This window comes from Salvia splendens, chromosome 4 (assembly GCF_004379255.2).
Source record: "Salvia splendens isolate huo1 chromosome 4, SspV2, whole genome shotgun sequence".
Taxonomy (NCBI): Eukaryota; Viridiplantae; Streptophyta; class Magnoliopsida; order Lamiales; family Lamiaceae; genus Salvia; species Salvia splendens.
In genome coordinates, this window is record NC_056035.1 from 18,288,815 (window position 1) to 18,314,072 (window position 25,258).

The following is a 25,258-nucleotide window of genomic DNA, read 5'->3' on the forward strand; positions in this document are numbered from 1 at the left end:
GTTGACTCTCATAAATAAGAAACAAAACATCATTTTCTACTAAGTACTAATCTGATTTTTTAATAATGATATAACGTAATCATGAAATACTAATCTGAATATTTTACTACTAATCCAAAACTATAAATATATGATGAAATCACAAATTTAAATATGTATTCTTATAAAATCAATGATGACATGATGTCACGAAATAAACCTCAAGAAGAATAAAAATATTTCAAATTTTCATGCATTTTAATTAAGCTTGAAACTAATTTTATTAATTTAGCAATAAACATCATGATATATAGTTAAATTATGGTCGCCTCATAATTTCAAAAATTAAATTATAAAGTACTATTACTATTACATGTATCTTGTTTCTAGTGAAACACGCAATATCGTATGTTATGTTGAAAAAGTTAACATTCTTAACATAGCTATTTTCATATATTTTTTAAAAAAATGGCTATCACAATATCGTATGTTATGTTGAAAACGAAATAAATGAAACAATTGCAAACGATATAAATTTCTTAATTTATGGAGTAATTATTTAGTTTTTAAGGTTGGAACTCATCAAAATTTTATCATACGATTTATCCACTAATTTGCTCTTTTTGGTAAAGAATTTGCTATTTTTTAAAAGAATGAACTTAAAATTTGATCCCTGAAAAATTGAGGTTCACAAAGTTTTTAAAAAATTATTAATCACATTTAAGTTCACTCTCAATTTATTTTTTCACATTTGCGCCTAACTCTTGATAGCTTATTCAATCTAACTCCATTGATATTTTAAATTCAAATCTCACACTACATCTATTTTTAAAGTTAAATTTATATAAATATACAATATACATAGATACTATTTTTAAAAATATCCATAACATTTTTAGAAATTATTACTATAAATATTTAATATTTTTAGACGTATTCACAATAAATAATTTACTACTAATACATTATTATTATTGTTATTATTATTATAATTGTTACTAGAATAATTAGATACTCTCTCTGTCTGCGAATAGGAGTCCCATTTTTTCATTTTAGTCCGTCCGTGAATAGGAGTCCCGGTTCATTTTTACCATAAATCGTAATAGGGCCCCACATTCCACTAACTCATTCCACTCTCATTTCATTTAAAACTAATATATACAAGTAAGACTCATATTCCACTGACTATTTTATACCTATTTTTCTTAAGATTTCTTAAAACTCGTGCCATCAAGGAATGAGACTCCTAATGGTGGACGGAGGGAGTAGATAATATGCCCTGGAAGAGTTCAGAAGTAAAATGAGAAAAAATAAAAGGAGGAAGTCTCAAATGTTATTAATGATTTTTCAGACCAATATTTTTCTGAGTTTAGTACTAGTAATTTAAAACATGCGCATTTTTCAGATACCAATTTAAAGTTAACAACTTTTAAAATAGAGAAAAATATGAATGCGTGACAAATGGCATTTGTTCGTTGTCTTGGTACGATGCCTGGAATATCGTCTTAAGAGCATCCACAGCCGTGCTCTTGCCAGCGAGCACGGTTGTGGGTCCGGCGCCACTATTCATGCCTGCTCTTTGGCAAGAGCACAACATCCACAGCTGTGCTCTTCCGCAAGTACGAGCACAATTCAATTTAAAATTCAATTAAACAAAACATTTCCATAATATTAAAATTCATTAAAAAAACCACAATAAATTTTACAAATTACAAATAAAATAAAAAAGACATAATTAAACTCCTAAAAATTAAAAATTACATAATTAAACTCCTAAAAATTAAAAATTACATAATTATTGGCTAATATTACTCGAGGAAGACTACTCATCCGGCGGCACTAACCCCAATTGTTTTTGGAGACCCAATATCATGGTCTCGTGCGTTTGAAGTTGCGTGGGGGTCATAGTTGACCTATCGGCCATATTGAGTTGGCCTAAGAGCATCCACAACGAGTTGTTCGGGGGTGGAGGTGGCCATAGGGAGCTGGGGCAGATGGAGTCGCAGCGCGACGGCGGTCGGCCGCCGCCTTTTTCCTTCCTTGCTGTCGGCGTCGGGAACCACTTGGTCCGGCGTCGGGGCTACCCAAGTTAGCTCCGGCGAGTTGGCTAGCCACTTCTTCGGAGCCGGCGTCGGATGGGGATACCGACCTTGACCGTTTGGAGGAGCCGCTAGAGCAGGATGTTACGCCTCCCATATACTTCGGTGCGTCCGCGTGTCCTGCCAAACGTTGAGGTACTTGAACGACTTGCCGTTCATGGATTGGTAGGTGCTCAGCGCGGCAGTGATGATGTCGACCTTGCTCCGGCCGCTCCCGACATTCCGCGTCTCCTGAGGAAATAGCCATTGAACTTGCCAATTTCGTCGTTGGCTCGGCCGATGGAGTTGCGCACCATACTCTCGTTGCGCTCGATCGTTCTCGGCGGCCGATTTTCATTGTACCGGCGAGAGACGCACCACCAAAAGTGATCGCCGGATTGGTTCGTGCCAACCACCGCATCTTCGGAGATTTCCAAGTACGCCTTGAACAATTTATCCATCTCCGCCGGAGTGTACGGTGTGCAGACACCGCGAGTGTTGGCAATTGAAACTAAAAATATAACATATAACTGTCACACATCGGTGTCAAGAGAAAACTGAAACTAGTATATAAGTCTCATGGGCCCCTCCTCTTATCACCAATTGGTTTTAGGATGGAACCCACGGATTTTTATCATGGTATCAGAGCGGGTCGCCGACTGTGGGTCATATTTAACTGACCCAGCAGTATATCTGGGCTGAAACTGAAAAAATGACTGACCCAGCAGTATAACTGGGCTGAAAATTTGGGCCAAGTGGTCCCAACCAATCGAAAAAAATTGGACCGATTGTCCAATCATTTAGAAAAAAAGTCCAACCCCTCCAAGGTTCACCTTGAAGGGTTTGAGGGAGGGTGTTGGCAATTGAAACTAAAAATATAACATATAACTGTCCCACATCGGTGTCAAGAGAAAACTGAAACTAGTATATAAGTCTCATGGGCCCCTCCTCCTATCACCAATTGGTTTTAGGATGGAACCCACGGATTTCTATAAGTCTCAAGGTGCCTCCGGTGTCCACCCGTATCGCCCTTCGGAGGCACCTTGGTCGTCAATTGGGTATGGCCGGTAGCCACCCGGAACGCCCCAATCTTGGGTTTGAGGAGGGGCCGAATATTCCGTTTCTGGACTAGTAAACGGTTGTGAACCGAACCATTCGGGGTTCCAACCGTGAGAGGGCGGGTGGTCATCGCCTTGGCCGGACATTGTTATGTTGTAGGGTATGAGAGAATGAAGATGAAAATAGATATGGGAGAATGAAGATGAGAATGGATATGGGAGAATGAAGATGAGAATGGATATGAGAGAATGAAGATGAGAATTGTGTAGTTTGATGTGAATTTTGGGGTGTGAAAGTGAGAGTATTTATAGATGAAAGTGTGTATTTTTTGGGGAAAAAAATAAAATAAAAAGTGGTAAAAACGGTAATAAACGGATATTTTTTTTGGGAAGTGAATTTTTTTTAATCGATTTTTTAAATTAAAAACCGATTTTTAATCGTCGCGCGCACGTGTCCTGCTCGCTGGCACGGGCCGCCGTGCCAGCGGCGCGAACGGATGCGGGTTGGGCCACTTGTGGATGCTTTAAGCTCCTCTGAGCAAAAAAAAAGGAAAAAATGGCACACACATTTTCTGAATATTTCCTTTGACAATCGAGATTTGGGAAACTTATTTCTTCAGCTCGTATCTATTTTCTTTAGTACGTCATCAATTACCAAATCGCGATTGATACGGATAAGATAACCATAATCCCCAGGTTCCATCTCTATTAAGTAAAGGCACGCACCTCGCCGCTCCGCCATCACCAATTTCTGGAATCAACCAGTCACGATAATGGCTGCACCGTACTCTCTCTTTCCCCCTAATGGACTGTTGGAGGAATTGATATTTCAATATTTTAATCAATTAATGTCTTTTTGCCTGACTATTGAAATTTATGAGTTTTTATGTACTGTACTTGTTTGCCACATCAAATTAGTGAAGTTTGTAGTTGCTTATTGCGTTATGATGGTTTGAAATTGGCAGTTACGTTGAACAAGTGCTTCCTCCTGTGTTGGATTCTACTTCAGAGCCTCCCACACTCTTTGATGGAACCACTAGGTTATACTCTTAACCTCCCTTCTTCACACACACACACACACTATCCTCTCTCTGGACTATGCTTTTGTGTGTGTGACATGTTAATTATCTAATTTGTAGGTTGTATACCAATTACCACTGCCCATATGCGCAGCGAGTGTGGATAGTCAGGAACTACAAGGTTTTTTCTTGAATTGTGATTTTTGTTTTTAGTTTAGATGATTAGATCTCTCCTGTTTGCTGCTACTTGCATTTTGATGCAAAAAAGGACTTGACCTGCTACTTATTTCTTCACTTATTATTTTTGTATGATCAATGCTGAATCTAAGTTACAAAATGGAGTACTATACAGGGTTTACACGACGAGATCAAATTGGTTCCAATTAACCTTCAGAACAGGCCTGCTTGGTACAAGGAGAAAGTATATCCCCCAAACAAGGTGTGTTTCCTCTAATGATTTCTGAACAATCAAATATAGATGTTGCTCGATTGGAAATCGCTACATCACTCACTATTACATACTCTCTCGTTCCATGTTAATAGAGTCATTTTACTATTTTGGGAAGTTCGAAGTCAATTGAGTCATTTCTATTTCTGGCAAAAAGTAACCATCTCTCTTACTTTATTCTGTCGTCATGTCTCTTACTTTATTCACTATCCACTTAACACACTATTCTTAAACTCCGTGTCGAAAAGAAGCGCCTCTATTAACAAGGAATGGGGGGAGTACTAATTTTCATCAATATTGTAGACGAAAATGATTTTAACTACATAGCCAGATAAGATTGAACTTGCCTTGCCTGTCTTCTACGCTTGTTCTTCTAAAGGTGCCTTCATTGGAGCACAATGGAAAAATTATTGGAGAGAGTCTGGATTTGGTGAAATACGTAGATGCCAACTTCAAAGGACCATCTTTGTTACCTGATGTAAGGATACCTATTCGAATCGAATCCACATTTTTCTGCTCTATCACATTATTTATTTAATTCAAATCACATGAAAACTCTTAGGATCCCGCTAAAAAGGAATTTGCTGAGGAGTTGATAGCCTACTCCGGTACGTTTGTGGATAATGTGTACGCATCATTCAGAGGAGACGACACCGTAAAGCAAGCAGGTAATCTGGCTGCCTCTGCTCATGTGTTGTAGATTACGATGCTATTGTACTCAAACTTGATGTGACTATCGCATTGATGCATCAGGTTCTGAATTTGATTACTTGGAAACTGCCCTCCATAAGTTTGAGGATGGACACTTCTTCCTTGGTCAATTTAGTCAAGTAAGTGATACTTCAACGATGAAGTTAAGGAAATGAAGAGTGATAAAATAGAACGAAGAGAGTTTTGCGATTTTCATCAAGCATTTCCTTTAATTTCAGATGTACTGTGTGTATAAAATTTTATTCTGATTATTGTGTTGCTCTCTGTAGGTAGATGTTGTCTATATTCCATTCGTCGAGAGAATTCGGCCCTTCCTCTACCAAGTGTGGAAATATGATGTTACATCAGGGAGGCCAAAGTTAGCTAAATGGATTCAGGTACTTGACTCATAATGGATTGATATGAAATGCCTTGATGAAATATTAAATCAGTTGTTTGTGTTTCTATAATTGCTTTTTAAATGACTGGATTTTGTTTGACATATACATATTCTTATGTCTGAATCACAGGAAATGAATGAGATTGATGCTTACAAGCCAACAATACCTGACCCTCAGCTTATTGTGGAGAAATATAAAATCCGTTTTCTGGTAAATTGTGACTGCAGTTTCACATTTGCTTTTACTGTGGTTATTGTTCATATTGTTAATTTACATTTTCTCATTTGTAGGGTCAAAAATGAAGGATGCTTAGAGAGGGAGGGAGCAGTTTATGTGATCCATAAATAAGATCGCAGCATGTATATGTCACGCCCGCATTTCCTAAGGATAGGAAGTACGGTGGACCGCGACTAGGGGAGGAATAAAGAAGCGGGGAAGAAAGGGGAGAACAAGAATACTTGACCCGAAAACGTTTAATTAGAGGAAGTTCACTTCAAAACAAAGTACTGTAGTGACATTTCTAAAGTTAAAGTAAACAGAGTTTAAATGAAAACATTGTATCGGATTACAAAGCAGCGGAACAGACCAAGAGATAGATAATGCCGAGTATGACGACACGACACCATCCAAAAGGCAAAGTAAAAACACAATTTTGACTTTAATTGCTCAACATCCGTCATCCCCATCGTCGCTCAACCTGCACATTAAGAAAACAACATGCAGGGCTGAGTACTTATTGCACTCAGTGGACACACGCCAAAATCATAGTTTGTCATGGCATATCAGTGTAACCTTGGGGTTTTAAGTGTAAGAAAATAATCCAAGTACACTAAAACATATTTCATAAATTCGACTGCGCAGTCATTTTCAGATATTGCCACCCTTATTCCCACCATCATACACTATCTGATCCAACGGGTGACAAGGGGCGTGGCCACACCCCAGGTCAACTAGACCGGCCAACTTGCTCTCAGATGGCTCCCGATCTCGTGTACACTAGCCTGAGGGTTCGCAGCCCAACAAACCCGAATTCGATTAAACATATGTGGTAAACCACTTCAGATAGGTTTCAAAACAAAACAGTTGGCAAGACAACCAGTTCACCTCCATAAACATTTCCGGAACAGCGTCCGTAGTAAAAATAACCCACAAAATAGTAGGGTAGAAAAGCCCACCTCAATTGCTTAGCTTTTAAATAGTTCCCTTCTTCAACCACAATTTCCTCGTAAAAGATCACCCTTTTGAAAGATAAATAAGTATCATAATTAGAATCAGGAAAGACGGGGTTTAAACGACAATGCATGATTCCTACGTGGATGACTTCGACATCTAGCACGTTACACGCACACACACTTAACAACATCTTATAAGTCAATCACACAAAAACACACGTCCGAAACACACCACGCACGCACCCGACACGCATACAACGTACTCAAGACGCGCACACGACACACACGCAACACTCATACCCCCGGCATACCCTCACTGTGCAAACGGCTCACTTGGCTCGGAAAAGGTTCGGAAAAAGGATCGGCGTCTCGGCCTGGCTCGGTGTCTCGGCCGCCTGGCTCGGCACCTCGGCCGGCTGTCTCGCCGCCTGGCTCGGTGTCTCGGCCGACCGTCTCGGCTGCCTGGCTCGGCACCTCGGCCGACTGTCTCGGCCGCCTGGCTCGGCACCTCGGCCGACCGTCTCGGCCGCCTGGCTCGGCACCTCTGCCGACCGTCTCGGCCGCCTGGCTCGGCACCTCGGCCGACCGTCTCGGCCGCCTGGCTCGGCACTGGCTCGGCGTCTGTCTCGGCATCTGGCTCGGCACCTGGCGCGGCACCTGTCTCGGCATTGGCTCGGCACCTGTCTCGGCATCTGGCTCGGCACCTGGCGCGGCACCTGTCTCGGCACTGGCTCGGCGTCTCGGCCGCTGGCTCGATCACGTGCACACAAACTTTCCCCCAACCAACGATTCTCAAACCTTATACGACAATCACAACACACATTCCACAACCCAAAACACACCCGAAAACATGAGATCAAACCTTCAAAACTCCCCACAACACTGCCCTAGGCCGAACCCCAAAACTCTCGGCCAACACACACAAACCAGCCGAACCAAACGCTGATTCCTCCGAGCCATCTCTTGGCCAAATGCACCCACTTACCTCACAATATCAAAACACCCAGAAACACCCCCAATTCGCACAAACACATCACCCAAAAACATACATCTCGCAGAACTGCGCAGTTCACTTACAAAAACCATAATAAAATCATCCGACACCCAAAGAAGCTGAAATTTACACACCACACCCAAGACACATCCAAGTTTATACAGTTAAAAATTCGTATCAAAAAGAGATCGTTTGCTCAGTCAAAAAGGGGTCGGAACCCACTGTCAGTTATCACCAAAAACATGTTCAACACAAACACATAGTCACAAAACCTATTCAGCATCTAAACCATCCAAAAACGTCCTACATGCATGTTTTTTTCGAAATTATTAAGAGTTAGGGTCTTGGGTTACCTTTCCCGGATAGTTCAAACGTAGATCAAAAGCTTTCCCTACTCCGCTTCCAAATTCGGTACGAGAGAGATACCTTGACGAAACCAAGAAATAAATGAGAGGGAGTGAGAGGGAAAGAGAACCGAGAGGGAGAAGGAGGGAGAACTTACCGGCGAGAGGACGATAGCGAGAGAGAGAGGAGAGAAAACGATTGTGACATGGAAGACGTTGTGCACATTCCCAAAGCTTGGTGGTAGGGCCAATCTGTATGCTACCACGCCGACTCTATCCAAAATCTCGTATGGACCGATAAATCGGGGTCTTAGCTTTCCTTTCACTCCAAAACGAGTTATTCCCTTGGAAGGGGAAACTTTCAGAAAGACCTTTTCTCTTACCTCGAATTGTAAATCGGTCCTTCGAACATCCGCATATGATTTCTGTCGATCCTGTGCCTCCTTGATCCTCCCACGGATTTGTCGGACAATCTCTATCATCTCCTCTATAGAGTCTGGTCCGAGAATTCTTCTCTCACCCACTTCATCCCAATAAAGTGGCGATCTACACTTCTTTCCATACAATGCCTCGTATGGAGCCATCTTGATAGTCGCCTGGTAACTATTGTTGTACGCGAACTCAACCAATGGCAACACTTCTTCCCAACCTACACCTCGATCTAGCACCACGGCTCGCAGCATATCCTCTAAGGCTTGAATCGTTCTCTCTGACTGCCCATCGGTTTGTGGGTGGAAGGCAGTACTAAAATTCAACTTAGTCCCCAACTCGCGCTGCAGGCCCGTCCAAAACCTAGAGGTAAATTTGGCATCACGATCGGATGTAATTGTCGCTGGTACTCCATGCAAGCGTATAATCTCCCGTACATATATCTTAGCCAACTCGTTGGATCCATAAGTAGCACGAACCGGTACAAAATGAGCAGATTTGGTGAGACGATCTATAATCACCCAAATCACAGTGTTTCCTCGCTGGGATTTTGGCAATCCTGTCACAAAGTCCATTGCAATATGTTCCCACTTCCATTCTGGAATCTCAAGGGGTTGCAATCTCCCATAGGGCCGTTGGTGTAGCGCCTTTACTTGTTGACATGCTAGGCATCTCTCCACAAATGCCGCAACATGTTTTTTCATACCGTTCCACCAAAATTGCCTCTTCATGTCCTGATACATCTTGGTGCTTCCTGGGTGAGCAGCGTATGGGGTTTCATGTGCTTCTCTCATGATTTCGATCCTCAGGCCTTCATCCTTAGGCACACACAACCTTCCCTTGTATGTGAGACCATTATCCGCTGCCTCACGAAAGTTTCCGGGTTCACCCGTCCTCACTTCTGAGCGAATCTTCTCTAGTAACGTATCTCGCCGTTGAGCTTCCACAATTCTGGCCCTTAAGTCGGGTTCCATCACCAACGTGGCTACTATTCCTTCCACAGTCTCGGGCATTCTCACTACTTCCAACCGCATCTTACTGAACTCTTGGATTAGACTCTCCTCGGTAGTAAGAAAGATGGCCAGCTGAGATTGAGACTTCCTACTAAGAGCATCGGCCACTACGTTTGCTTTTCCCGGATGGTAGTTTATACCACAATCGTAGTCCTTCACCAACTCGAGCCATCTACGTTGGCGCATGTTCAACTCCTTTTGCTCAAAGAAGTACTTTAGACTCTTATGGTCCGTATATATCTCACAACGGACTCCATAGAGATGATGTCTCCAGATCTTCAGTGCATGTACCACGGCTGCCAGTTCTAAGTCATGTGTCGGATAGTTCAGCTCATGGGGCTTCAATTGCCTCGATGCATATGCAATCACTTTCCCCTTCTGCATAAGCACACATCCAAGTCCCACCTTCGACGCATCCGTATACACCGCATAGTCAGTCCCTGACTCCGGCACAGCTAGAATTGGTGCGGTGGTCAATTTCTCCTTCAACAACTGAAAGCTCGCCTCACATTCTGGTGTCCAATTCATCTTGACTCCCTTTTCCAGTTGTTGTGTCATTGGCCTTGCTATCTTCGAGAATCCCTCAATGAATCTTCGATAATAGCCTGCCAGTCCTAAGAAGCTTCGAATTTCATTTTGTGTAGAAGGTGACTTCCATTCCTGTACAGCTTCCACCTTGGCCGGGTCTACACGAATCCCATCTGAGGTTACTACATGTCCAAGAAAGTTCACTTCCTTGAGCCAAAACTCGCATTTACTGAACTTGGCATATAATTTCTCGTCCCTTAGAGTTGCTAGGACGGTTCTCAAGTGCTCCTTGTGCTCCTCCACGTTCTTCGAGTAAACGAGCACATCATCGATGAAAACTAGAACAAACCGATCCAAATACGGATGGAACACGCGGTTCATAAGGTCCATGAACACTGCCGGGGCGTTCGTCAGTCCAAAAGGCATCACAACGAACTCATAATGACCATACCTTGTTCGAAAAGCCGTCTTGGGTACATCTTCTCGCCGAACCCTCAGCTGATGGTACCCAGACCTCAAATCCATCTTAGAGAAGACTCCTGCCCCTCGAAGTTGGTCAAACAAGTCGTCTATCCTTGGTAGTGGATACTTGTTTTTCAGCGTCAGTTTGTTTAGCTCTCGATAGTCGATGCACATCCTCATCGTTCCATCCTTTTTCTTTACAAACAACACTGGTGCTCCCCATGGCGACACGCTAGGTCTAATGAATCCCAATTCCAGTAGCTCTTGTAATTGCACCTTAAGCTCCTCCAACTCTTTTGGCGCCATCCTATAAGGTGCTTTGGATATTGGTGCTGATCCGGGCTCCAGATCGATCGTGAATTCTACTTGCCTGTCGGGTGGGGGTCCCGGCAATGCATCGGGGAAGACATCGGGATATTCACTCACTATCGCCACATCTTCTATCTTCCTGTCTTTCTTCTCCTCCCCATTCAAATAAACAAGGTACGCTGGACATCCCTTCCTCATCATTGTAGTGGCTTGCAGCGCGGAGACAATGGACTTGCGTCGGTTCATTGAGATTCCGTAAAACCTCGTCGGCTCTTTTCCTGGGGTTTCAAACGAAATTTCCCTTTCTCTACAATGAAGGGTAACGTGGTTCTCCGCTAACCAATCCATACCCAAGATTATGTCTACGCTACCCATCGTCATTACTTGTAAATTATGAGCCAACAAACTGAGTTCACCTATTCCCAAGTTCACACACGCACAAGATCGGGATATATCTATAGTCCCGCCTACCGGTGAGGTCACACTCATAGTGGGTTCGGTCTTAACAGTAGGTAATCCTAATGTATCCACACAAGAAGTTGATATAAAGGAATGCGATGTACCCGTATCAAACAAGACAACTATAGGCGTGTTGAGAAGTGTGCCCATACCTGCCAAGTTTCCTTGCCCAAAGGTTTCTTTCCCGTTTGCCGGCTGCTTCCCCTTCAAGGCGTAGGCTCTTGCTTGCGACGGCAGTCCTTGGCGGCGTTGTTGCGGTTGAGGTGCAGGTAGTGCCTGGGATGGTGGACGGAAGCCTAACTGGTTCTGTCTCGTCCCCGTTCCCATGTTCTTATTTGGGCAACTTCGGAAGTAATGGCCACTTCCACCACAGCTGAAGCATCTAGGGTCTCGACACTCTCCGGTGTGGTACTTGAAGCATCTTCCACATTGAGGGTTCCTCGGCGGAAAGCTTGCCCTCGGGTGATAGGTATTCTGTCTCCCGCCATTGTAGGGTGGGTTCTTCATGTGTTGTGGCCTCTTGCCACCATACTGAGTGTGATCACCATCCCACCTCCTCTTCTCTTGATGACCTGACTGAGCTTGTAGGGGTGTCGCGTTTGTTGTCGCCACCACTTTTGGTTTAGGGAGTGCATCTTCCACGTCCAGTGCACAAGTCAAGATCTCCGAGTAGGAGAGTTCTCCTCGACAAGCCAATGCGGCCTTTATCTCATCCTTGAGCCCGGCCCGGAACTTCACCGCCCATTTCTCGTCGGTGTCCATCAACTCGGGCGCATATCGTGCCATCTGCGCGAGGGCTCGGTCGTACTCAGTTACAGTCATTCGGCCTTGGCTCAGCGTGTGGAATTCTACCACCTTGGCCCGTCTGTACGTCTTTGGGACATACTTGTTATCAATCTCCATTTTAAATTCCTCCCATGTTAACGCTTCCAAGCGTGCAGGATTCATAGTTCTTTGCCGAGTCTCCCACCAGTAATCGGCATCACCTGATAGTTGAAAGGTGGCGCAAGCAATGCGCTCCCTGTCTGTGCACTCCATGACCCTGAAAATACGCTCGAGGCCGCGTATCCACTCTTCGGCTTTTGAGGGATCTCCCTGTCCATCGAATTTAGGGGGATTCTGCCTGGAGAACGTAACTATGAATCCTTCTTGCTGAGGCGGGGGTGGAGGTGGTGGTGGAGGTGGTGGTGGAGGTGGTGCCTCAGCGTTGGGTCCTTGTTGTGGACGGCGTTCACGTCTTGGCGGCATTCTGATTCAAAATCCAAAAGTGTTACTACAATTCTCATCCAAAATTACCACTTTCTCAAAATTTTCTCATAATCTTCAAGTAGTAAGATGCAACACATAGGATATATATCAAAAACAAATTCTCATTAAAAGAAAGGAGGTCAAACGTTGTTTCCCAAGAGCAGATCGTACTAAAAACAAAACTAACCAGACATCAACTATTCTATTTCTAGACTACGACTCGATCATCCTCATCCATAGGCCCTTCCTCCGGGTCTTCGTCATCGTCCTCCTCGGGGTTCCCTTGCGGAGCCACCTCGAGTTCCTCCTCATAGTCATCTTCAAACCCTTGCTCACCCTCGTACATGCTCACGTACTTGTCCTGATACACGATCCTCTCTTGCACATCCTGTGGGGGCTGCTCCTCTCGAGAGTCTACCAGTGCACAATACACGGCCTTCCGAAAGCCAGCCATGTCGCCCACCATGTCATCGGTAACGGGCTCATGCCACGTGTACCTCCTCGCCGTTCTTTCAGCCCACTCCTTCCAGCTGTCAGGGAGCAATTCTATTAGCTTCTCAATGCCGTCATGCTCTGTCACTCCGAACTCCTGAGCTGCCCTCCAGAGGGTATCGAAGTGCGCTACGAACTCAATCAACGGTATGTGATCCTTCTTCCGGTACACTCTATACTCCCTGAGCACCCTCTGTGCCCTAAGTCTATCACGATCACTCCGTCGCGGGGTTCGGAACATACGCGCCATCTATAGAAAAACAGAAACAATCGCCTCGCATATAAAAACAGGGTGCATAACCGAAGAAGAGAGAGATATGTGTATGCAGACGTATCACTGTTCTAATTCCAAGCCCGCTGGTGTTCAAAGGCCATAAGTCCTTATCTACTATAGGTCCAAGAAGCACTAGTGAAACCTCTCGCGTCTAAGTTCAAACAGTCAAAAGGCCAACACATTCACACGTAACAGCTCACATCAACATTCACGTCATCATAGCATCACACATCAGCCACATGCTTTCATATAAATTCAACACACAAAAACAGTTCATAACCCTCATAATTTCCAACTTTTCACATCACTTTGTACCCTTCCACATGCATCAATATTTACTTACTTTCCAAAAATCATTTTCAAAACCCAAAATCACAATTTCCTCCACTTCCATATACTTTCCAAAAATTCAAAATTTTCATTACCTCATTTCAGGTTGAGTGCGATGAGTCGGATGTTGAGCCAATGACACTTTTGAAAACTTACTCAAAACAGAAAAAGACTCTTGGATCCAGAGCAGAAAGAAAACCTAGGCTCTGATACCACTCTGTCACGCCCGCATTTCCTAAGGATAGGAAGTACGGTGGACCGCGACTAGGGGAGGAATAAAGAAGCGGGGAAGAAAGGGGAGAACAAGAATACTTGACCCGAAAACGTTTAATTAGAGGAAGTTCACTTCAAAACAAAGTACTGTAGCGACATTTCTAAAGTTAAAGTAAACAGAGTTTAAATGAAAACATTGTATCGGATTACAAAGCAGCGGAACAGACCAAGAGATAGATAATGCCGAGTATGACGACACGACACCATCCAAAAGGCAAAGTAAAAACACAATTTTGACTTTAATTGCTCAACATCCGTCATCCCCATCGTCGCTCAACCTGCACATTAAGAAAACAACATGCAGGGCTGAGTACTTATTGCACTCAGTGGACACACGCCAAAATCATAGTTTGTCATGGCATATCAGTGTAACCTTGGGGTTTTAAGTGTAAGAAAATAATCCAAGTACACTAAAACATATTTCATAAATTCGACTGCGCAGTCATTTTCAGATATTGCCACCCTTATTCCCACCATCATACACTATCTGATCCAACGGGTGACAAGGGGCGTGGCCACACCCCAGGTCAACTAGACCGGCCAACTTGCTCTCAGATGGCTCCCGATCTCGTGTACACTAGCCTGAGGGTTCGCAGCCCAACAGACCCGAATTCGATTAAACATATGTGGTAAACCACTTCAGATAGGTTTCAAAACAAAACAGTTGGCAAGACAACCAGTTCACCTCCATAAACATTTCCGGAACAGCGTCCGTAGTAAAAATAACCCACAAAATAGTAGGGTAGAAAAGCCCACCTCAATTGCTTAGCTTTTAAATAGTTCCCTTCTTCAACCACAATTTCCTCGTAAAAGATCACCCTTTTGAAAGATAAATAAGTATCATAATTAGAATCAGGAAAGACGGGGTTTAAACGACAATGCATGATTCCTACGTGGATGACTTCGACATCTAGCACGTTACACGCACACACACTTAACAACATCTTATAAGTCAATCACACAAAAACACACGTCCGAAACACACCACGCACGCACCCGACACGCATACAACGTACTCAAGACGCGCACACGACACACACGCAACACTCATACCCCCGGCATACCCTCACTGTGCAAACGGCTCACTTGGCTCGGAAAAGGTTCGGAAAAAGGATCGGCGTCTCGGCCTGGCTCGGTGTCTCGGCCGCCTGGCTCGGCACCTCGGCCGGCTGTCTCGCCGCCTGGCTCGGTGTCTCGGCCGACCGTCTCGGCTGCCTGGCTCGGCACCTCGGCCGACTGTCTCGGCCGCCTGGCTCGGCACCTCGGCCGACCGTCTCGGCCGCCTGGCTCGGCACCTCTGCCGACCGTCTCGGCCGCCTGGCTCGGCACCTCGGCCGACCGTCTCGGCCGCCTGGCTCGGCATCTCTGCCGACCGTCTCGGCCGCCTGGCTCGGCACCTCGGTCGACCGTCTCGGCCGCCTGGCTCGGCACTGGCTCGGCGTCTGTCTCGGCATCTGGCTCGGCACCTGGCGCGGCACCTGTCTCGGCATTGGCTCGGCACCTGTCTCGGCATCTGGCTCGGCACCTGGCGCGGCACCTGTCTCGGCACTGGCTCGGCGTCTCGGCCGCTGGCTCGATCACGTGCACACAAACTTTCCCCCAACCAACGATTCTCAAACCTTATACGACAATCACAACACACATTCCACAACCCAAAACACACCCGAAAACATGAGATCAAACCTTCAAAACTCCCCACAACACTGCCCTAGGCCGAACCCCAAAACTCTCGGCCAACACACACAAACCACCCGAACCAAACGCTGATTCCTCCGAGCCATCTCTTGGCCAAATGCACCCACTTACCTCACAATATCAAAACACCCAGAAACACCCCCAATTCGCACAAACACATCACCCAAAAACATACATCTCGCAGAACTGCGCAGTTCACTTACAAAAACCATAATAAAATCATCCGACACCCAAAGAAGCTGAAATTTACACACCACACCCAAGACACATCCAAGTTTATACAGTTAAAAATTCGTATCAAAAAGAGATCGTTTGCTCAGTCAAAAAAGGGTCGGAACCCACTGTCAGTTATCACCAAAAACATGTTCAACACAAACACATAGTCACAAAACCTATTCAGCATCTAAACCATCCAAAAACGTCCTACATGCATGTTTTTTTCGAAATTATTAAGAGTTAGGGTCTTGGGTTACCTTTCCCGGATAGTTCAAACGTAGATCAAAAGCTTTCCCTACTCCGCTTCCAAATTCGGTACGAGAGAGATATCTTGACGAAACCAAGAAATAAATGAGAGGGAGTGAGAGGGAAAGAGAACCGAGAGGGAGAAGGAGGGAGAACTTACCGGCGAGAGGACGATAACGAGAGAGAGAGGAGAGAAAACGATTATGAGGGAGAGATGAGAGAAACCGATAGTGAGAGGGAGAGATGAGAGAAAAGAGAGAGTAACGGTTGTTGTGGGAGTGGGGAGGTTGAGAAATTTGTGGGAGAGGGGGAGGGGTTTTCGAAAAAGAGAGAGGGAGAGGGAGAGGAAAAGAAATTAATTAGTTAGGAGTAATTTAACCCATGACTTAATTAATTATCCCCCTTTACAAAAAGCTTAGGTAAATAATATAAATCAATTAAGACTTTCCACACATATCTTAACCAAGATATTCACAAAATCAAACCTTAACTAACAAGAAATCAAAATTTTTTTTCGGCTATTACAGTATATTTGTTGCTCAGAATTTGTATTCAAGAATTTCAAAACTGTTTTTTCCTATAATTATTTGACAAGTGTTTGTGACTCGAATTGTTAACCACGCTGGTGGGATAAGACATTACTCATTAGTACTTTCGTTTGGCTCCATCTTACTCTGGTGGAGACGGATATCATAATACTTTCATTTGGCTCCCCTCCGAACCGAATAAAGAGGAAATTAATTAAAGATTATGGAAAATCAAATTAAAAGGATATTAGTATAATTAGAATATATTTTCCATGTATAGCTAGAATTAGAGCCTATAAAAGGTTGTGTAACCATTGAGATAATCAATTTAAGTCATTCACAATGTAGTCTTTAAAGTTCTCCCCGTCTTTTACTTTTTTGCAATAGTCTTTTATTTTTCGCATTGTATTTTCTAACAGTTTCCAATGATTTCTTTTTCTTTCAGTAGACGAAAAAAAGGGGAAATTTTATTTGGAGAGTTTTTCTTTGAACTTCAGAATATAGAACTAGAATGTTAAATAAATGGGTGATGAAAGTTAAATAATTACCCTTCCGTTAAATTATTAAAATAAATTCTATATGGGTGATAACAAAATAAAAAATTCAATCACTCTTACTTTATTCAACTACTTTACTCTCTGTTATCTCTTCTACTTTTTTCATATATCTCTTATCTTACTTTATTTTCATTTTATTCATTCAACACTATTTCTTAATCATCGTGTCTAAGATTTCGATTGTTATTTTAATTTAATATAAATGTATTTTTTATAATTTTAATGTAATGTTTACTGTAAATTAAATTGGCTGAGAAAAATAAAATTAAAAAGAAATAAAATTAGTGAGAATAGATGGATGATTAAGAAATGAATAGTTATTGATGTTGTCCTTAGATAAAAGATGAAATAAAAAATGATTAAAAGTGGTGTGTGATGTTGTCCTTAGATAAAAGATGAAACAAAAAATGATTAAAAGTGGTGTGTGGTCCATAATAATAGACTAAGTAATAGTTAAGGGATGTGATGTACAACTAATGATTATTGTTGGATGGCCTAAATTTAATGCAATATGTACTCCTACTTCTTTTTTTTATCATATTTTTACTTATACTAAGATCAATTTTTTTTATTTCTAAATTAAATGCAATATGTACTCCTACTTTTTTTTATCATATTTTTATTTATATTTAGATCAATTTTGAATTTTGTATTTACATTACGAAACACAAAATTTACGCTTTACTCTTCCTTAAAACACCATTTTTGGGTAATTCTTTTGTTATTCTAGACTACAATTAACATTCCATAAATGTACTGGATTTTTTTGTTCCTGCTTTGGGAGAGACGCATGAGGGTTATGCGTCTCCCGTTAATAAAACGCATCAGGGAGATGCGTCTTACACAAAGACGCATGAGAGACATGCGTCGTCAATTTTTTATTTTTTTAAGAAGACGCATGAGCGTCATGCATCTTTCCGTAAAACGCATGAGCGTCATGCGTCACTATGTTTTTTTTTATTTTTTCAGACGACGCATTAGCGTCATGCGTCTTAGGGAGAGACGGATGAAGCTCATGCGTCTCTAATTTGCATAAATCAGACGGACCAGAGGCAGTAGCTCCCATTTCTGCTCGAGAGAAAGAGAGGGACGCGAAACTCAAGCGATTTCTTGGCAAAATTGGCGATTTCCCGTCATATTCAGGTAAGTTTTCTTCAATCTTTCAACATTTCTCCCTTATTTATTGTTTATTTGCATAATAGTAGGGTTTTTAATAAATTTATCTTAAACTTACTAAATTAGGGTTTATAGAAAAAAATTGGCTCTAATTGTTGTTGGTTTGTATATATATTTTTGCAGAAATCATGCAAGTATTTGTGAGTTTATATTGGGGTAGTAGAATAGTTCAACTTCCTCAAGTGGGTATTTGTTATGATCCTCCTCGTGCGAGAGCCTCCATCGTATTGAATTCGTGTGTTTCATTCTCTGAATTAGTTGCAATGATATGTGCTAAGATAAGAATAGATTCATATCAACACTGCATCGAAATATCATGGAGGCATTGTCTGTTTGGTACCGGTACGAGTTATATATGTACTGGGGTTGACAGTGATGAAAGTGTGATGTTTATGTTCAATGAGGCTCTAATTCTACTCATCATATTGAATTATTTGTTGAGTATTTGCCTGTTGGAAATTTAGAAATCCCACCAGTGGTTGATTATGGTGTTGGATCATCTACGAGGGTTGAACATATGAGCTTTGATTGTGGTATGAATGAGCAAACAGATGCTGATGATTGAAACGGTTAGGGCTCAGGGCGCTTAGGTGTCGTTCAAGTAAGGATACATCCTACTGGTCAGGATAGAGATCCTAATTAAACCTAGGCCCTGGATTCAAAAATTCCTCAACCCACTCCTACTGATCAGTATAGTGGTGGTAAGGGTCGAATCCCACAAAGATGGTGTGTTAAAACTATTGTGGTGATATTCTGGATGGTTTGGTTAGCTACCACGCTCGGGTTGAGTCTCTACCTAGGCAAGAACTTAAAGGTAATTTCCTACTGACTAGAATGGGGAAAGTAGTGTAGAGGTGCAGCTGTGTACGTGGAAATGGGGAGACATTTTTGTAACAGAAAATATTTGGAAGGTACGGGATTCTATTTTGGGCTAGACAGAATATTCAGAGGGTAGTGGTAGTCATGGTGACTAGGCCGACAGATTTGCAGGTTATAACTAAAAGTAAAGGACAAAAAGCAAAAAGCATCTAAAAAGCAAAGTGGTCCCCAACATTAGACTTGGACATCATCTTCTTCAACAACACAAACTAAAATCAGAAAATAATTCCAGATTCAACACAGAAACACAGTTTATCAATTCGCGAACACAGATCCACAAATAAGAACACCAAATCTGAAATCAAAACACAGAAACTGCAACTCCGCGTACTGGTCAACAGGAAACGAAACGCACTCAAACTAAACTTCACATGCAGCGATTCACTCACAATCGAACAGTTCCACGTTTAACTAAGGAAATTGCGACGGAAACAAGGAAAGAAAAGATTCAGCACTTAAAACACCAAGGAACCTTAGATCTAAGCTAACTAGGCGGAATAGGAAGGAAAAGAAATCAACACCATAACTGAACGGAAATCAACTTCTTAGCATTAACACGTTCGGATCTTCAACAAGTACTTCAAAAGCAGAAAATATCCAAAAGCAAGCAAAGATCCAACGTAAGGAAAACAAGTAAATTAAACTACGAAAGCGAATAAAAGTGTTTTGCCACTCCGGGCGATGAAATCTCTAAGCTACGGTCTTGCTGGCTGGAACGGACGATTTGGAACTCCGGGAACATCTAGATCTTCAAGTGACCATGGCAGTGGCGAGGAACGAGATTCTGGACTGGGCTGAAAGACTAAACTCCGAGAGAACTCTCCTAAAAGTGATGATGATGAACGACTCTCTTTTTTTTCTCCAAGTGGCTTCCTTTTATAGGGAGGCTTACCCTTGATTTTTAGGGTGAGACCTTGCGGTGAAATGACTTCTTTGCCCTTAATTGTGATTGAGCAGTCCCAGCTATCCTCATTCTCCATCTCGAGCCATTTTTGCATGTATACTGGTCAGTACGTAATCGTCCTGACGCCCTTTTCACTTGAAGTGTCTGAAACTCTGCCTACTGGCTAGAACGCTTACCCTGCACGCTTAAGCAACTAGTTTTGCAGATATAATTCAATTATGCACATCATACTGACCCGTAACCTGGGCCTAGAATACGACTTATCAAACTGCTCACACTTACCACATGCTTGTCCTCAAGCGTGAAGAACAAACAAAAAGGAATAAGTCGAATTATAGCCTGGTTACTCCCCTGACCGACTCTACCTAAACTAGACTCTATAATACAACGACGCAAAGAAAAACACTTGGTCAAACACAGAAAAAAACACACAAACACAAATAAAAACTAAAACACAAAGATTGGGCTATATTTTCAACCATCCCTTACCTCGGGATCTGGTGCAATCCGGCCTTAGACAGCCCTGAACTTCTGCCACCCCCCATTCCTCCTGGTCAGTATATCCGCTTGTCAAGATCGCTCAAACTCTCGGCCAAACACTAGATTCACTCGGTCTCTCATACCTCACCAGGAATGTTGGGACCGCATTCTCTCAATATGCTCAACCACACTTGCTTCGGACTTGGATCTCACGTGCAGCTACTGAAGGGCTTAAAGGCTTGTAATGGGGCTATTGGGTTGTAGTGTTTTGGGGTAGATGTTCCTAAGGCTCTAAGTTTCAACATTTCTATTTTATTGATGTGGGGGGGAACTGTGTGCATTAGGCTTCTGATCAGTTGCTTCTTAGCTGGCGCTTCTGGCTTGGGTCTCCAACTGGTCAGTATCATCTTGTGGCTTTGCCACCCTTATTCCTTCTCTTTTTTTTGTGTGGTCAAGTTTCTGACTATTTTTCTCCACATTCTTCTCTCTCTTTTTTTTTCTTTTTCCTTTGTGGCTTCGCCACCCTTATACCTTCTTCTCTCCCCCCCTTTTTTTTTCTTTTTGTGGACCCGGGATAACTCCCTGGTCGATTTTCTTCCGAACTTTCTTGCCCAGCTGGAGTCTGCTCTCTTTCACATCTTTCTGGCCAGTAAGCTTCATTCGCCTCATGCCTTGCACACACACAGCCCCAGTGGCTAGGGGTATTTATCTGGGTAAAAGAGTTGGGAAAAGAGGTTCTAAGGGTGGTTTTTTTTTTTTTTTTTTAACGGAGGGGGGTTTCTTACTGCCTTCAGTGTTTGCTACCCGTGGTCACTTCATCCTAGGCAAATTGTGGCAGCCTCTCCTTCTTTTCAATATTTGTGGAAAGTGCTTCCACTTTAAGCTTATAACTCACATTTGAAGAGGGCTTTCGCGTTTGGCTCTAAGTATGGGCTTTTCTCTCATACTCACATCATCTATCCTGACTAGGAGGTACTAGGGAGGGTGGTTTCGGTTTTCCAGCATGTCTTATTTCCCTCAGTTCCCTTCACCGTCAGCTCAAGACGGTTGAGTTTTAAGCCCAATCAACACACAAAATAAAAAAAAACTAAACTTAACAGGACACTAACACAAGCACGAACACAAAAACTACACATATACACATACTCATCATACTGGTCATTGCGTCCCCCCTCCCACTTCACAAGTGTCTGCCCTCAGATAAGGCTGTGAAGTGGAAAAGGTAATGACCAGTATGATGGACACATAGACAAACATACAGAAACAACAAATTAAAACTAAAACTTCTCACACTTAGACTATGGAATAGGCTAAGTGGGAGAGTTTGAAAACCTAAACAGACCAACAAAACACACATATATATAAAACTCCTCACACTTAGGCCGTGCAACGGACTAAGTGTGAGTCAACATGCGTACGAAACAAGAAAAAGAAAAAAAATAAAAACATGCTACACAGAAACAAACACCAACAATTATGAAAAAAAAAACTTAAAAACAAACAGAAAGCTAAAAATAAAACTAACTTGTCAGGGTGGGGGGTGGTATAGCGAAGTCTCCTGCTCCTCCGTGGGGCAGGTGGTGTAGGCTGCTTTTCCAGGGGTTCCTCTTCCGTTCCAGTGTGATCCTCACTTTTCTTCGCCGGTTCCTCGGCCTCTGCCGGCACCTCGGCGTTCTCTTCCTCGGGCTCGTCTATCATTGTCTCTGGTGGGTGGGTCTCATCGTCCTGGCCTCCATGGCCGCTTGTTCCTGTAGCTGGTTCCTTCTTCCGGCTGGTCACTTCCTTCAACAACTCATCTATCACGGATGCCATTCGGCCCATCTCCGTGATCAATCGATGGTTCTCCTCTCCTAAAGTAGTCACTAACGTCTCCATAGCATCTTGCCTCTGAGCCAATGTCCTCTGCTCTGCAGATCCTTCCAACATCCGTTCCACTACTCCCGCTAGCTTGACCATCTCTGCTTTCAACTGCTTATTCTCCTCTCTAACTTCTTCCATTGCTTTCTCCATTCTGGCTTGACGCTGTTCCTGGTCTGATGCCAATCCGATCATTTCTGCCCTTATCTGTCTGCTTTCCTCCGCTATTTCCTCCACAGCTTTTTCCATCCCCTCTTGCCTCTGGTCGTGTGCCGGAGCTTCATGAGCTGCTGCTAACCGAGCAGTGGGTACAGCTTCCTCTCCCATCGCATAGAAGTGTGGCACGCCTTGCCTCATGTACACCGCATTCGTCCGGACGAACATGGGGGTATCAAACAATCCTGGGGCGTCCACCATCGTCAAGGGGGTTAAGTCTTCGTCCTCCGAAACGGTGATGTTGTCTCTCACAAAGATTCCCAATATATGGCAGAGGGAAATATTCCGTGCTGGGTGGGTAGCGATGAGGTGACATGTGTATGCAGTCCAGAACCCTAAGTGCAACTTCCTGCCTTTCTTGGCACACCACATAAGATACAGCTCCGTCATCGATGTCCGGACTGCCAAATTGGACTGTCCTAAAAGGTTGTAATCCAAGAAGAGTTGAACGAGACGTAGATTAGGATCGTTGAGATGGATAGATCGAAAGATAGTGGACTGAAATTGTCCTGCCCCGGGGTGAGTAAGTTCTTCCCAAGCTACCTGGGGCTCGAATTCCACATGCCTGCGGGGAATCCCCCGCTCCCTATCTCTCCACTCGGGCCCTATGGACTCCTCCAAACTGCATATTCCTAGCCGAAGAGTCCATTCAATCAAATTCATCCTAATCTCACCTCCAAATACTCTGAAACTGATACACTCTACATCCAAATCCGTTGTGACCTTGAATCGAAAGGTCGCGAAAAATTCTTTGGCCAAATCGATCGGAACATTCAAATTCTCATTTCTTAACAGCCATTCAAAACCCAACTCATGCACAAGGGCGAGAAACGATTCCCGAACCTTCAATTCATCTAAAGAGGGGAGATGAATTACCTTTCCACACTTAACCTTCTTGCCTTTTGCGTTCTTGGTGCGATAGATGGATTGGAGCTCCTTGGAGTCAAAATATTTCATCCCCTTCACCACGTCATCTGTGAGCTCCACCGTCCAACGCTTATATCGGAGTGGTTCTGCAGGTGGATGCAATAATTCCCGATGATCGTTAGGGAGTTGCTGCTCCTTGTACTCCTCATCTTCCATGGTCGTATCGCTATCGGATTCAGATTCTTCACTGATCTCATATTCACTGTCACTCTGTGTTTGCCGGTTTGATGGGGTCCTCGGGTCAGCCTCCGTGATCACTATGCCTGTGTTCACGGTACGCGGTTTTTTGGTACTCGGCTTGTTCTTCACAACGACTTTTCCTTTCCTTTTTCTTTCTATCTGGTACCTGGCTTCCTCCTCAGCTTGGAGTAAGGCCTCGTCCTTCTCAAATCCAGCAGACCTTCCTGACTCTGATGTGAGGTTCGGTCCCCCAGCCATTCCTTCCGTTGTCATGCCCGGTTCGTTCTGTACTGGAGACACCCCTGTGTCTTCCTGATCAGTAGCTTGAATAGGTTCACCTTCAGCCTTCTTCGGAGTGGCTCGCTCTTCCTCGCTTGCGATCTCTATGGGGTCCTCCGCCGTGTTCGGTTTTGCCCTGCTGGAGGCCCACTTACCCAAACAACATTGCGACACCCTCTGCGGCTTGGGCGAGTCTGCCTTGGGGTCTGCTTTCACCACCAGTTTTCGCCTGACCGGAATCGGCTTTACAACCTGAGGTGCCACTGGGGTGGGTGCTTCTACTTCCGGCTCTGCTGTCTTTGTTCCTGCGTCCTTGGCTTCCGTAGACGCAGTACCTTCCTCTTCTACTAGTACTTTATCATACCCGGCTTTCACTTGGGGGTCTACTGGTTCTTTTTCTTTACTCGGTACCTCTCCTTCCCCTCCTACCAACTGGAAAGGTCGGCCTTCCGGTATGGTTCCTGATGTGGCTTCTCCCTGTTTCCTACTGCCCCCAATGCGAGGTCTAGACCCTCAGCCATTGGTGCAGTGTCCTCTTCTCTCCGGTTGACCCTGTTCAGAATCGAGTCAAATTCTTCGTCTGTCATGAGGCCTTGTTTTCTGGCTGATTCATTCAAATCTATTTCTGGCCTTCTCACTTCTTGAAATACCGGCTCCGCTTCGGGCGTTCTCTCTGTACCTTCGCTCCCCTCTGGAGTCGTCTTGCCTTAGCTTGACTTTTTCTTACGCTCCTCAGAGTCGGAGTCGTAATGTGCGGCGATAGCGTCGAGTTCTACCGATTCCGGTACTGAAACTGCTGCATGACTTACCGGCACAGGCGGAGCTTCGCTGGATGTGGTTCCGACGCCTCCCGTTTGGCCGAAACTGGTCAGAGCCGTCGTCCAGTCCCTAGTTGGGTCCTGTTGGCGAAGAAATGCCATCATGGCATCCATGGAAATCATAGGTGGTGGCTGAGCGACGGGTGCTGGTGGGGTTGGCTGTGGTCGTGCCTCCGGGGTTTCTCGGCGGCTGGGTTTGGTTTTCTTGGCGAATGCTTTCTTACCCATGAGCGGAAATTACGATCTGGAAATTAGGGTTGGGAGTCGGCGGAGATGAAAGAGAAATTTTTCGAGAGATAGT

General features: G+C 43.8%; 1 protein-coding gene across 1 annotated transcript; it reads left to right on the top strand.

Annotated features, from left to right (window-relative positions):
- The first annotated feature begins 3,687 nt into the window (after positions 1–3,687).
- LOC121798063 (glutathione S-transferase L3-like) lies at positions 3,688–6,152 on the top strand. The gene is made up of 10 exons (XM_042196889.1): positions 3,688–3,899; positions 4,081–4,155; positions 4,255–4,315; positions 4,487–4,573; positions 4,962–5,060; positions 5,145–5,250; positions 5,336–5,412; positions 5,563–5,670; positions 5,803–5,883; positions 5,964–6,152. Exons 1-10 carry the CDS (start codon positions 3,889–3,891, stop codon positions 5,973–5,975), a joined length of 717 nt encoding a protein of 238 aa, XP_042052823.1. The 5' UTR covers positions 3,688–3,888; the 3' UTR covers positions 5,976–6,152.
- Positions 6,153–25,258: the final 19,106 nt, after the last annotated feature.

Bases quoted from the DNA above. Each gene is read 5' to 3' on its own strand.
- LOC121798063 (XM_042196889.1), top strand. The intron at 4,574-4,961 runs GTGTGTTTCCTC...GTTCTTCTAAAG, and splicing joins AAGTATATCCCCCAAACAAG to GTGCCTTCATTGGAGCACAA. The intron at 5,413-5,562 runs GTAAGTGATACT...TGCTCTCTGTAG, and splicing joins TCCTTGGTCAATTTAGTCAA to GTAGATGTTGTCTATATTCC.